General features: G+C 36.8%; 2 protein-coding genes across 2 annotated transcripts in view; both read left to right on the top strand.

The window, feature by feature from the left end:
• Positions 1 to 625: 625 nt before the first annotated feature.
• Positions 626 to 1759, top strand: LOC308679956 (type-1 angiotensin II receptor-like; the record flags this gene model as incomplete). The annotated part of the gene is made up of 1 exon (XM_081347832.1): positions 626 to 1759. The coding sequence occupies one exon, from the start codon at positions 626 to 628 to the stop codon at positions 1757 to 1759; it is 1134 nt and encodes a 377-aa protein (XP_081203958.1).
• Positions 1760 to 3072: 1313 nt separating this feature from the next.
• mapkbp1 (mitogen-activated protein kinase binding protein 1) overlaps positions 3073 to 15867 on the top strand; it is a 59929-nt gene continuing 47134 nt past the window's right edge. The window contains exons 1-2 of the mRNA XM_081347181.1: positions 3073 to 3539; positions 7249 to 7340. Coding sequence (XP_081203307.1) covers positions 3426 to 3539; positions 7249 to 7340 — 206 coding nt within the window. The 5' untranslated portion in view covers positions 3073 to 3425. The remainder of the gene's footprint in view (positions 3540 to 7248; positions 7341 to 15867) is intronic.

Raw genomic sequence — 15867 nt, 5'->3', positions numbered from 1 at the left:
TTATTAAAATATTTTAGTCTTAACAATTAGCATTTGGCCAAATTCTGATATTTAATACAAATGACATGTAAATGAGCACGCTCAAGTTAAAACGCATGTGGGCATGTTTATCAGCAAATATATTAATACTCAAAATATTCATCTATATTTTAATCTACTTGGGCTTATGATACTTTTGGGAAACAGTCCAGGTTGATGCGTCAGTCTATTGTCCAAAAACATACCTTGAAGACTCTGAAGGGTTTCATTTGACATTTGATAGACTTTAGAGAATTACATGGTAATTATCAAGGTAATTGTAGGTTATTATCTACTAATGGTTTTTACCTTGCTCGCAAGTCCCAAGAGCAAACACCGATCTATTTCCAGGAGGAATCATGGTTGATATACAGCAGTCGACAGAGGTGTAATCAAAACCTCTTTCAGCTTTGTCAAGGTAAGGTCCATCCATTCTTTAATGTGCATTTTGTTTAACATGTTGTAAGAGATGAGACTGAAATAGTATTGATGTGAGTTCAGCATCCAGACCAAAATGGTGCTGGATAGTTAAGAATAAGAAGTTACAATGGATAGGTAACTAATTTTGCCTCTTTCTTTTTAATGGAATATAGACTAAGCATAAGAAATGTCGGCAGTAAACAATTGGACAGAGAACTGCACCAACTCCAATCATATGACCCTTCCTTTGGTTCTACACATAGACTGTCCCTCCAACCGCAAGTATGCCACCAACTTCATACCTCTTGTCTTTTACACGCTTTCAATCCTTGGAACAATTGGAAATCTCTGGAGCCTGTGGACTTGTCTGCGGCCATCCCATCCTTGGAGTATTGGCTCCATTGGTGTACTGAACCTAGCTCTGTGTGACCTTGCCTATTTGGCCTCTATGGGACCCTGGGCTGTCTACATTAGCTCTGACTACCACTGGAAAATTGGCCGTCCGCTCTGCATTGTGGTAAAAATGCTATACTTCTTCGGGTTGACGTCTAGTACCATGTTCATCTGCGCCATAAGCACCGACCGCTTCCTAGCAATCGTCTTCCCTCTGGAGTCCCGAATGATCCGCACCCCTCGGAACAGTGCACTGGTTTCGCTTCTTCTCTGGGCCATCACTGCCCTCTTGGTCTACTTCAGTTATCCTAACATTTTCTATTTGGTCAGGAAGGATGGCATCCATGTGTGTGGAGCGGTGGTGATCTCGAAGTTCAGGACCACTGAAGCAACCTACAATCTCATGTCCTACTACTCCATTCAGGTTTCTGTCCCACTGATCCTCATCATTCCTGCCTATGTGAAGATCATTTCCAGGATGAAGCAGTCAAGGCAGCAGTGGGGCCAAGGCAACATGCAAGGCCTGGACAAGACCATCTGGCTGATTGCTGTTTTCATTGCCAACTTCCTGGTGTGTTGGGTGCCAGGACAGCTGCTTTACATCATTGCCTATATAATTTTCTTCACTTTGGATCACTGCAAAAATGCTTGCTGGGTTGCATGGGTGGTCAACCTGCTCTCTGAAGTCTCTCAAATACTGTACTGTCTCAATGCATGTCTTGATCCTTTAATTTTCCATATGCAGCGGGGACATGGTAAACTTCCTCCTATGGTGGTGTTGGGAAACTGGGCTAGAAAGTTCTTACAGGTAGGTAAGAAACGAGATTTGGGAGGGCCTTCAGATGAACCTACCAGTGTGATCCAACTTCATGGTGGTTCCAAAAACAGAACAGAAATAATGCAGAATAATAAAAACATGAACAAATAATATTTTACAGACCACCCACACATATCTAGTTGCACAATTGTGAGTTGATGCATTTAATGTCTTTAATATAACTTAATATAACATTTTAATATAACTATAAATGTAAGTTTACATAAGTTTTTTTCTTGCTGATGTTGTCTGTTTAAATAAAAGGTGTATGACGACTTTGTGACAAAGCAAGGAAATAAACTATTTTATATCTGTGTCTGTCTGACTCACAGTTTCAAATGTCAAATGAGTGATTAATCTAAATCGAAATTGTTGGCCACATGTACTAGTTAAGTTGAGTTCAGTTGAATGAAAAATAAAAAAAAATAAAAGTAAATCCTAAGGTAGGCTACTTAGCATCACTAGATGGCAGACTTGGTGTGGGGGAAAAATAGGTATAGGCTACACAATAATTCAGTCCAACTTATACATGTTAACACTAACAAATTACCTTTAAGTTAACATTTGAGATTCAGTTGATGTTTATTTTTTTACAACAATGTTTAGTTAATGAAGGGATAAATCTATTTTTAAACAGTTGCTTTTGTCATTCAATTTCTGCTATTTTCAGTATGAATGCCACATCAGGCTGAATTTGTTCTTCGTCATAAATCTCTATTTTCCGGCAATAAATACCCCTCCTAGTTCGCCTTGCAGGGAGGTTTATGACATCTCTTTGTTGTCTTTTCTTCAGGGTACTTGGACAATTTATATTACGAAGTTTCACGTCCATTGAAAGCTACATGGAATCACATAATGCCATTCGGTCTAGACTGGAGAAATGCAATCATGCAGTGTTTACATTGGAACCATTGCTGTAAAATGCAAATCTGCCCTGTTACCAGCAGGTAGTAAGTTATGGTCAATTTGGTCTTGCACCAGCCTAAACCTGTCTAGAACCCATGTTCTAAAACGCAGTTATAATCTTAAACTGGATTTCCCATCTGGGGAAAATTAACATAATAATGCCACAATTCTCTGTTTTACTATTTGTCCTATTATTTGCAAACATCAAAATAAACACTTTGCCTTAAGTAAACGAATTGTCTACACCTTAGGGAAACACTGCAGTGTCACACAATCGCCCGTATAAGCAGTATACTCAGCCTATAATGCCATGCGTAACAATGTATACTATGGCTAAGGCTATCTTAATATTAATTAGGTCAAGCACACGTTTCAAGGCTCGTCATCTCTTTAATATTCAGAAGTCGTTAATTGGCCAGTTGACTAGCGTCCGCCTCCCGTCGTCAGCGTTCCAGCCAATCATGAAACTGACAGAACAAACTCGCATTCTATAATTAATATTCATGAGCCTGGCCTTTACAGTAGTAGAATTTATAAATACACACACAGTACCGGTGAAGGTATCACGGCTGGAGGTGATTCGCGGAGCTTTCAGACCGTCAAACTGCTGACTCTAGACACGAAACATGGTCCATTTTAACAAATGGACGTTAAAGAGGAGCGCGTCTCTCACCGGCAGGACAACCACACTGGATTTATCGCGATGACGGTTCCGGCGGATTGGTTTAACGTTAATATTATGAAATAAAAGGCTATGATCAGACCATGGCTTACTTTAAACGCGTATCGTTTAATTGATCATCAGCTGTGACTGTAGAAGGGCTTCCGCTTGTTTGTTGGAAACGTTGATTCAAGAGCACACCAAATCAAGATGACAGTGGAAAATACAACTATCAAAAGTCGGCTTAAAAATCTGCTCCGGTCGCCTTCCATCAAATTGAGAAGAAGTAAAGCTGGGATCAACAAAGAGAATCTCAGTAATAAGGTAACGTTATAGTGCATTTACTGTATGACACGAAGCATGTGTGGAATCTGTATCTGCAGTTGCCTGTAAATGTATCATATGATGTATCGCTGTGATTTTCTGCAGTTTAATGCAAGGCGTCAGTGAATTGACACTAATATGTCAGATTTTTTCCAGGGTTTGTTATGTAAACTTTACAAAGGCATACTGTGGCTCTGTCAGTACAATGCAACAGTAAGAAGGCTGTAAAATGCACTGACCTATATTTGCCAGATGTCACAAATCATTCCAATCCGTGGTAAACTCATGCTGGGAAAATATAATGCACAATAATATGTGCAATATGTAAAGCATTGGCAATATTGCACAAATATGCATTAGGATATTAATCATTCCGATTTTAAACAGTCAGTTTATAATATAGCCTAATATTATTATATAATAATGTCTTTGTTTGAAACAAAACACTTGTAGGTATGTAAGTATGTATGCATGCATCTCTTATACAAGTTTGCAATGCATAAGATATATTTCTGATTCTTTTAGCATTCATCCTTATTTAGAGCCTTATATTGATATTTTTGGCCTGTAGTTCTGCTGTAAATCTGTGAACTGTCCTTTTGCTCTTGTTATTGTAACTGTAACTATTTTTTGAATCAAAGCAATCATCCCTGACTGTTGCATTCCATTCAGATTGCCTGTTTACTGCTGCAGACCCTTGGGTGACTGACTGTACTTCCCTTTCATACACAGGAGTCCCTGTGACTGTGTGATTGTTGAGACCGTTTTGCAACTGAGATGAATGCCTTAAATAACTCTGAGACCTAAGCTGCATATGATTTGTTGCTCATAAATAACACAGTGTTGTTCGCACTACCACATGCTCAGTAACCAAATCCATATCTATATGGAATGTTCCACTAGTCTGTATTTGGTGTTCATAGTGTTGTCTGAGGTCGTTTTATTGGTCAACTTTAGAGTTATGCCCATAACTAACATATTAAACTTAACTGTTTGTGCTACAGAATTGAACGATATACCTCAGACTGTGTGGTTTGTGGAGGAGATTTTACCTCCTCTATTACCTACTCTTAAAAAAATCAGATACTCTTACAATGGAGGCGCCCAATCCTTATTGTCGGTCCAGAATATAATAAGCAATTTTAAACATTTATGTTACTGAATGTTTGCAAAGCACTGCAATATTATAAAGACTAGTTTAATATTGCATTGATCAAATACATCTTTTTGCAAATAATGGGCCCCAACTACATCCATTTCATGCATTAAACATGCAATTCATCATAAAAAAGCACAATTGGAGTGGTACTATCAGAGTGTGTGATTATCACTGCTCCAGAGACAGTATCTTGTACATGCTACCATTTAAGTGTTATGCAAAAGACTCTGTCAAGGTGCCTTTGTTCTGTATAAAAGAGCAGATGTGTCTCTCTCTCTCTTTCTCTGCCTAAAGCAGTTGAGGAATCTCTGGTGTCAGAGGAATCTCTGGAGCCAAACAAAGAGATCTGAGCTTTTTGTAAGACCATCAGTTCAGCTCTTATACCGGGTTCGGTTTTCTAAGGTTTACACGCTGCATCGAAATCAAAGCCATTCCTCCAGGTGCTGTGCAGTTCATTGACTCTTGGCTCAAGGTCTTTGCCTTTCTCTGAGGATTCGACATACAGCGATTGCACAAAAGTTTCTGGAAAAGTGCATGATACAGCCGTTGGTCCAGAAATTCCCATGAGAAATGGCTTAAAAACCGCATGCATTTGAAAATAGTTATTTTTCTGTTGTTCCAGCACTCTAAGGCACTAATATACAGTGGATATATGGAGGTCTGTCAAAACATCTTTGGAAAGATGATAAATCAAAGCAACAACCTCAATTACAGTGCTTTGTATATCGGCATGTTCAGCACAAATGCATTCAGCTTACAGTAGGATAATAAATGTACATGCGTAGCATCTTCAGCTTTGGCTTATAGACTTTTTGAAACCTGCATTTTTGAAGGATAAAACTGCGATAAATGGAAAGACAACCCATATAGTGGGGAAAGAGATGGCAGAATTAGAGGAGACTACTTTACTTTATAAACCAGGTGTTGTTCCTCTCATTTCTCCATTGACCTGTACTTAAAGTGGCGTGCGATTGATGTGAGAGAGTGTTCTCTGCTGGGATGTGACCATGCTTGCTTTGAAGAGGTGGTCTGGCAGAGGTTTTAATGCAGAATAAAGGTTTCAGATGTTGAACAGACCTGTGCAGATGTTCAATAAGCGAATTTGTATGTGGTGTGTATTGTATTGCACTTAAAATGTTGAAAACTAAACACCTAGTGCATGTGTGCATCTTAATTTTTGTTAGAATGACGCTATTATGTGTTCATCTTGTACAGATGTTATGCAATCTTAAGTTATAAAACAACAACTTTGTGTAATTAATTGCAGGCCGTTTCACCAAATTTTGGCATTTTAAGCATGTTATTACTCAGTGCGTATGCAGTTGTAATGGACGCTGTAATGGAACTGCTATTGAAACGATACATGGCCTGTTTACTGTTTGTAGATTTGTGAATTTTATATTTGAATTTGTTCTTTTGCCTCAATCAGTGTTTTGCATTGAGTTTATGTAGTTCATATATAAGGGATAGCCTAGTTCACCCGAAAATGAAAATTCTGTCATTATTTACTCATCACCAAGTTGTTCCAAACCTGTATGATTTTCTTTCTTCTGTTGAACACAAAAGAAGGTATTGTGAAGAATGTGTTTAGCAGAAGAAAGACATTCACACAGGTTTGGAACAACTTGAGGGTGAGTAAATGATGACAGAATTTTTGGGTGAACTGTCCCTTTAACAAAGTATCATGGAAAATTTCTAGCTCATAATATTTTTTTAAGATGACAACACCACTTTGGGGCAATAGTTAGTAGACTCATTCTGCCCGCATTTAAAGTCTCTAAGGTTCTTTAAACAAAAGTATTGCATAATAAACACTTTTAATAAGTGGTCTTTATTAAAGTAAATTTGTTGCTGTAATTTTCCAACTAATCTTTTACTGGCTAAATAGATATGATGTCTATAGTATAATCACAATTGAGTTTGTCTTGCAATTTTTGGTGTAATCATATATTTGTGATTAGTCCTTTGTTTAGATGTTCAATTTAGTTTAATTTTTATATAGCCTAGGCTATAGTTCATCATTCAAATAATGATATAAAATAATGATATAATTTTATTCAACACAATCTGATGGCGATTCGTAACTATTTTATGTTTTGGCGAATTGATGGCTAATTTGTTTGAATTTGTACTTTGTCATTCAAGTGTTTAGTGGTGGGGTTAGGGGAACTTTTTTAATAATAATAATAATACATTTCCGTGCGTTGTTTAGACAATTTTCTGTTTGTAAAACCACATGTTAGTTTCTGTTAGTATTTTCTGTTTTCTTTTTAACATTCTGTCAACGGTCTGATGAAAAATAGCCTTTTTGTTTAATTCTGTCACATTTACATCTGTTTCCCTGTAAACAAATAAAGTACAACTCGCATGATAAGACTTCATATGAAATCGCCACCTCGTAAAATAGTTATGTTTTCCCGTGAGATTGGGTTATTATTATTGGGTTATTATTTCACGATGTGTGACATTTAAAGACTCCTTGTAACTTTAAGGATCTTGTACTGCACATCATAACTTTTGTTATTTCTCATTTTCCATATAATTCCACAGGTGACGTTGGAGAAAGTTCTGGGAATCACTTCCGCTGGGAGTCGTGCTTTGGCATGTGATCCACACTCAGGACTGGTTGCCTACCCTGCCGGGTGAGTAACTCAGTTTTATACGATAGACATTTTTAGCAGTTTTATGTGACGCACACTTAGGCTATGTGAATGTTGTCAGTGGAATAATGATCTATGACTGTGAGTCAGATCTCACCTTGGAGGTAGTCACATAAAGTTGGTTCGATTTGTAGCACATTGCTAAAGACAGAGTCGTGTGAATACCTTCGTTCAAGAAGACCAATGGAGGATTTTCCTATTGGCGAACAAGAGACTACAGAGAGGAAAAGGAGAGAGATAACAAATGAGTGTTCTCAGAGGGAAGTTAGGTGTGGTACAAACAGGAAGTTCTGGATCTGAAAGAGGATTTTGAGTGTGTGCTTCAGACAGGGCCTATAACCTACTGAGGGCTAGTCTAGCATTTTACAGAAACAATTCAGCTCTCAAAACATCCTGTAGGGGCTCGGTTCTCTCTCCAAATCATGAATGCAGCTTGATTTTAGGACATTTTTGCCATCCAAATGGATTGAATTTGAGCAGTGGCCAAAAATAATTTCTTTGGCATTTTTTATTTATTTATCTTGTGCACCTGGCTTTGTGATTTACATTCTTCCACATTCTTACAAGTGTTCCACTCACATTTCTTATACCATAGAAATACAACAGTATTGTTTAAAAATACCTATGGTGTTAAAAATACCTATGGTGTAAAAATACCTATAGCTATGGTGTATGGATAAGGCTTATCATACAGTTATCTCTTGATATCATCACTGTACAGTTCTAGAGTATTTTTTGTAAAGTCATCAAAGGCAGAACACATTATCAAGACAATCTGATGAAACCGATATTAAACATTTTCTTTAGAAAGACTGTTAGGGCCTATTTATTTCACTTTTCACAGATTAAATGGAATGGATTATAGTTCCAAATCAGCTAAATAAGTGAGTGTTGTAAAATGCAGTTAAACTGTGGGACGTGTTTGATATTAAATAGTGTTATTAAAAGCTCATGAAGCAGCAAAAGAGAAACTGTTTCCCAGCTGGCTTTCTGTGTGCGCACTCCGAGTCGGAGCCAAACGCGGATAAGCAAATGGGCTTCGGATACGCGCCTAAACCTGTACACAGAAAAATGTCAAAATGCCTTTTTGGAGAGTATTCATGTAAACACGATGGGTTATGTCTTAAGTAAACGTACACAGTTGAGAAAGAAACACGTGTGTAACAGTATATTGGATCCATGCATAGCTTTTAAAGTGACAGCAGCATAGCCTAATACTCCTGCTTCAGTCTGTCATTAATGTTAATCAAATAACAATTGACAATGGAAAATCATTTACTGATCTTGACTGAATAACTTAGCTTTAATAAGGATTAATCAATATTTGATGTGTACAGTAAGACTATGCAGCGTTATTTCACATTTGATTATTAATTTTTTGTTGTTGTTGGCTATTACTTATGTGATTACCTTTGTTCCTGATTACCTACATCTTCCTGAAAAACTTAAAGGAGCAGTCTGTAAGAATGACAGCTAGTGGTCAAAATAGGTACTGCAGTCCAAATTTAAAATATCGGAAATCGTTGTTTCCCCAAGCCCCCTCCTCCTCAGACTCGACGCTCATGTGGGTCGCCAGTTTAAGGACACACAACAAGATTGAGCGCAATTTGTTGCCGAGTAGACTTAAGGGGGTCGCACACCGGACGCGCAGCGCAGCGCCACGTCTTTTAAATTCGAACACATTACTATTCTCTATGAGTGTACACACACCGGCGGCGCCTTTCGGCGCCCAACAACGGCTCAGGACCTTGTTCAAAATCCTGCCGCGCCACAGAGCGCCATTTACATAGTTCTAAATTAAGTGTACATTTATTTGTTTTAAATTCGTTGTTAATGTATATACTGACTTCACCCTGTGCTGCAATATACATTTAGTTTTACATTCATTCACAGAAATCAGCTGCTTGAATGAAAATTTCTGATGTTATCGGATTTTCAGGTGATATTCTCAATTCAGTTAACGGACGCTCTGAGGTAAAGTGAATTCAGACTGCAGACTTAGCAATGATTGTATTTAATTGTACAGTACAATCATAACATAGTACAGGCTGTCCTTCAACATAACAATATTGCTGGCCATAAACTGAGAAAGTGCGCGTCCGGTGTGCGATGCCTCGAGTTGTCCTAGACGTAAAGCGGCGCAGCGCTGCGCGTCCGGTGTGCGACCCCCTTTACACACTATAAGTTGACAAGTTGATCTATCCGCGTTTTAATATACTCTTGTTAGATATTTTTAGATGATACCGAGGCTTTTTAGGTTGTGTGGAATCTGCAATCTCTGACCCAGTTTGTTTGCTGGCTGCAATACACTGTTTCCTGGTAACTGGCATCCCGGGGTGTCGAAATACTATTAGGTGAACTGGCAGTGGGCAAGATCACACAGACCAAAACAAAAACTGACTGACACAACACGGAACGTGTAAAATAACTGGCTGTAGAAGTGTTTTTCAGAGAAACGAGTATGTGAACTTAGCATGTTTCCTAAATATCTGGTATTATATCTGGTAATATATGGTATTTTTATGCTTTAGTAGAGTGAAAAAGTTACATACAGCACCTTTAAAACTGTTTATTTAATTTGTACTTTTGATCTGTTGTATTTATTTGTCAGTTTTGTTTGCAATTAGTTTCTTTGTTCTTATTGTATTGCTGACTACTTGTCTTATGTATTTATTTTGAGGACCTGTTTCTTACTAAAATTAACCTAGCATTAGTTTTTGCTAAAGTATCGATAATTGTGAAATTTCACTGACATTTAAAATAACTCATATCTTGAAATAAGACTTTGATCGTATCGCCCACCTATAATCGTGATTATGATTTTTGCCATAATCGAGAAGCCCTAGTTCCAAAGCATACCAAGCTTTAGTCAGTGGTACTCCAGCAATGCTGCCTATGTAGAGTATATAAAGAAGAAAAACCTTCCTCTTCCATCACATGGTGCTTGTAATCTGATTAACTCGTTAAGCTCTAGTGCTCTGAACTAAATTCCTAACTCTCAGTTACAATAACTTGTCACTCTTCTAATGGGGAGGAAAAGTTTGGAAATTAAGTAATCAATATACTGTATTAGGGCTGCAACAAACGATTATTTTGATAATCGATTAATCTAACGATTATTAGAACGATTAATCGACTAATCGTCGATTATTTCGCCGACTAATCAGTAAGTTTGGAACGATTATTCAGCCTTTTCAATTAGTTAAAACACTGAGTTATACATATTCTAACTATAATATAAAAAAAAGAAAATCACTTCAGCTTTTGAAATGGTTTGTTTAATGAATTTTGAGCCAACTAAACAGGTCATTCTCTTTAAGTTTTCAGATTTCTGTCCAACTCAAATCACACACAAATGCTCTAAGCATTGGTTAAATATTCGGGTTCTCTTTCAATAGAAAAAAAAATAAACAAAAAAAATTATCAGCTGCATTACAGACAAACTTAAACTGCAAACAATTATTATAAGAACACAATTTTAAAAAAAATTGACTGCTGAGCTGACAGAGACATTCTCATTCACCTTTTAATTTACAGTATAAAAAAATAACTGACATGATATTCTTCATAACATCTCTTTTTGTAAGTCTTCATGAATATGGAACAAAATACAGGCAAGTGATAAGACTGTAATAACTAGTTACAATAATAAAAACAGCCCTGACTCCTAAGCTCGATCAAGCTTTATTCTATGCAAAAATAATCATCACATTACTGTAATTATATTATTATTGTTAATATTATTGCTATTATTAGTAGTATTGCATTCTCTAAAAAGAGATTTACTGCTAGTTATTTAGCTTCAGCTGGAGAATATTCACCTCTCACTGGCTCGTATCGTGCCGGGTTTTTCCTCTTTAAGTGCTTTAACATGCATGTTGTGCTCCCGTGAAAAGCAAGTTACGCCTTGCATGTATTGCACACGACAGCATTCTTGGTTTGAAGTTTTGTGAAACTTTCACACACCTTGCTAGTTCGGATTCGTTTGCACTCCGTCAGAATTCGCGCTGTGTTTTCTGCTACCGCATTTGTAACGGCTGCATTACACTCTAGCGCTACAGCGCCGTAGCAGTCAAATCGCGATATTGCAGGCCCTTACATTAGGTCACGTGGGATCAAACGACTACTCGACAACAAAGATATTTGTCGACAATTTTTTATTGTCGACGTTGTCGACAATGTCGACTAATCGTTTCAGCCCTATACTGTATATGTGCATACTTACAATTTTGGGGTCAGTAAGATTTTATATTATGAAAGAATGTAAAATCAAAAGTGATAAAAAGTGATTTTTATTCTCAAACTTTTTATTCATCAAAGACTCCTGGAAAACATACATCACGGCTTCCACAAAAATGAGCTGTAGAAATGTTTCCAGAGCACCAAATCAGCATATTATAATAACAATAATAATAATAAAAAATCTTACAGATCCCAAACTTTTGAACAGTAGTATATATTTATAATACCAATATGTATGAATATGTGTGGCAATAGTGACTGATTCACTTAGTTGCTAGAACACCACAATCAATTGTTTTCTTCATAGATCGTTGTGAAAGGATGTTTAAATCACTTCATAGAGTGTCTTAGTCTGCCCAGGAACAGGAACGTGTATTAAGAACGGTAATACTGTTCATTTTGATTTCATATTTTGCCTCTCGAGCTTTGTTTGGTGTCCAAACCTAGAATTTTCCATCTCCTTATTGGAAAACAAGACTGTCAGGGATAGAAGTGCAATCCATTCAATATGATTGTGTTGATCGCTCTGCTGATGAAACATTAAAAAATGCATGTTTTTAAAAAAAAAACATGGCTTATGAAAAATTAGATGTGACCTGACTAGAACCTTAAGACAGTGTGTGACATATTGAACAAACTGTACTGCTATCTGCAATCCGTTGACTGCAGTATAGGAAACTAGGAGCGCTCTTCTTATTTTTAAGGCTCACACAGCTCCCATAGCGAACTCCACCCTATGCTAGGTCAGCAGTTTGATTTGAGCCAAGCGAGCATTTGGTGCAGATGTCTTGGCTTGCTATAGGTTGGAAAATTAGCGCAGGCTTATGCAGCTGTCACAGATAAACAGACCCCACATGTATATTAGATGCCAAGCTGGTTCTCTAAGAGGGACATGAAATGCTTTTTTATTGTGTGAAGACTGTGCCGTTGCTGGAAACAAATGTGATGTTATCCGAGGTTGAGTTTTATGGTGCTGTAGTTCAATCGAGTGCGTGTGCACATAAGTAGCTCCTGTAAATAAAAAGTAACCAAGTCTGAATTGTTAGTTACAGTCCTTCACAAACTGTCAGCAGCAGATATTCCCCAGGGGTGTGTTGTTCTGATTTAACCATGACCTCGAATGTCATCTGCCTATAAGGTGGTCAAAGTGCATTTAATAAAGCATCTGAGATTAAAATATTGGATTATTAATATTAGAGTGACTCTGGTGAAATTTGAGTGTATTTTCAGGTCTGAAAGAGCAGTTAACTCCATCTGGACTCTACCATATTAATTAAAGATGAAGGTTTCTTCAGGGAGCTGTCCTGTTTTCATGAATCATACCTAAATGAGCACATTTGTCCAAGGACTAGTTTGTTAAGAATAGTTTGGTTCCATCTGAATGATCTCGGGATATTCACACTGCTGGTAATATGCAGATTTTGATTTTTATTTTTAACAAATGTTGGAAACTTACTGGCCAGTATGATATAAGATTTGGGTCACTTGTGCAGAACCATATTTAAGTATTAAGCATATATAAGTTTGGTTATTTATTAATGCCATGATTGCCATCAGGAGTGAATATTTTTTTTTTTTTTTTTTTTTTTATATTTGTTTCACTCTTGTTGGGAATAGACCACTCGTCAGTGATTTGTTTTGACCATGTTTTATGGGGACTTTCTAACGATAGACAATGTTTTATTCATACTGTACAAACTGTATATTCTATTCCTTAACCCTACTCCTAAACCTATCCATCACAGAAAACGTTCTGCATTTTTACATTTTCAACAAAAAAAAATCACATAGTATGATTTATAAGCCATTTTCCTCATGGGGACTAAACAATTTCCCCACAAGGACAAGGATTTTGGATATGCCAGCTTTTTGGGGACATTTTGTCCCCATAATGTAGGGTTTACCTGGACTACACACACGTCTGGTTCGCTTTCTTTGTGGGGACTCTCCATAGACATAATGGTTTTTATACTGTACAAACTGTATATTCTACACTAACCCGACCCCTAAACCTACCCATCACACATCCATTCTCACAAAAACTTCTTATGATTTAAATATAAGCTTGTTTCCTCTTGGGGACCTCAATTTAGGTCCCCACAGTGACACTTGTCCCCATGAGTCAGTGTGCAATCAGGTTGAAGTCCCCATCGGGATAGAAAAACACACACACACACACACACGTATTTAGAGAGTCATTCCATGAGCCTATTTAAACTCACTGTCATGATTCTTACAATGTTTTTACTCTTTGTCTTGAAGCGAAATGCTGTAAAACTCCATATTAGGAATTGTTGAACAGTAATGTCAGTGTTATTCTGAGGGGTGAGTAGTGTATGTGTGCTTCAGGATGGACTCTTCCACAAAACCAGGAAAAACAGGAAAAACCAGAAGCAGAAAATGCAAGCTATCTGACACGTCTTTTTCATTTCTCAACATTTTTCTTGGAGATCCAGAGGAAGTTATGCTTGCACCTGTTGTGTTTTACCACAAGTTGAAGTCTCTCAGTATAGGTTTAAATACTAGTGTGTAATCACAGGCACAGCCAAAAAAAAAAAAAAAAACGAGATTAAAATCATGTTTATGTATGGATCACACGTACTGAAGTAAACTGATACATTTATTGCAAATCTTACAAGGTCATTTATAATAATAGTGCACCCTGGGCCAGTTTATCCATTTCTGCAGGCAGGAACTTCAGCGAACTGTATTTGAGTGTTTGAATGATGAATGAGTTCTGGTGTAATGCGGCGGTCACTGTAGAATAGATATGAGCATAATGAATAAACGGCCTTCTGTGTTAATCATAGATGCATGAAAATGTGTGTCACAGTCTCTCGCCCTTGTGCTCTGCGGTAAAGTGGGTCAGTAGAGCTGAACGAACCAATGCGATGAGGGGAAACGAAAGAAAAGAGGATGACGGATGCAAGGAAGGAAGGAAGGGGTGACATGGGCTGAGTGAAAAAATAAAGGAACGTTGTAGGAGAAGAGGTTAGTTTAGCAGCGTTGCTCTGGTGTGTGTGGTCGTTCTCTCTGCTGCATTGCAGTATTCAGCGCTCGTGAGGCTCTCCGGCTCCACACACACTCTCTAATGACATCTCACACTCTGAGAGGAGAGCCGCAATCTAAAGACACCCCCGGGAATACAAAACAAGTAGAAGCCACTCGTGCTGGAGATCATGTTAGGATAGATTAAAAGTATCAGTTTTACTCTGAGTCTGCTGTCATGTACTTGAAAAAAGCCTTTGTGGACAATAATTGAAAATCAAACACGCTTTTGGCTACTTGTGAAAGTGTAAGTGAATGAGAACTGAATCCAGTCGAACTGAATTTTGATGTCTTTGCCATACTGCTGTAAGTCATTAGAGATCATATATTTGCATACAAATACAAGCATCACATGCAAAACACACAAAGTCAATGCATTCTCTCTCTAGCCGTCAGTTTAACTCCCTTGAAGGTCACTGCGGAAAGGGAACGCTATTTGCAGGGCCACGCTATACAAAAGTAAGCAGTTGAATGATCGCTTTACTGATGGTCTCTTCCACAAGGTTGTTAGTGATCATGGTCACTTTAATGAAGAAATGTTGCCATCTGTGACCCTAAGGTGATATTTTTTTTACCAACACTTATCTTCATGAGTTGTGAATTAAACTGGACATAAAAAAGCTATATCTGATGTAAAAGGCTACCATAGCAAACTTAAAGGAACATTTAAATATATATATTGAAATCAATACTTTTATTCTGCAAGGACGTGTTAAATTGATAAAAAAGAAATATTTTCTAACAATATAAATCTTTACTATTTTGAATAAATGTTGTTCTTTTTAATTTTTCATTCATCAGTGAACCCTGAAAAAAGTATCACAGACTCAAAAAAAAAAGATATTAAACATGCACAACTGTTTTGAACAGTGAAAATAACTGAGTATAATAGAAGGATTTCTGAAGGATTAATGATGCTTAAAATTCAGCTTTGCATCACAATAAATAATATTTTAAAGTATATTAAAATAGAAAACCATTATTTTAATAATATTTCACAATATTATAGGTTTTTTTTCTGTATTTTTGAAACATTTGAAACACAAAAACATAAAAAAATAGTAATGTTTGTTTCCAAACTTTTAACCGGTACTCTATAGATATATATATATATATATATATATATATATATATATATATATATATATATATATATATATATATATATATATATATATATATATATATATATATATATATATATATATATATATATATA

Source organism: Scardinius erythrophthalmus, assembly GCF_964197995.2.
Source record: "Scardinius erythrophthalmus genome assembly, chromosome: 19".
Classification (NCBI taxonomy): domain Eukaryota; kingdom Metazoa; phylum Chordata; class Actinopteri; order Cypriniformes; family Leuciscidae; genus Scardinius; species Scardinius erythrophthalmus.
This window is presented reverse-complemented; position numbering and strand designations above follow the sequence as displayed.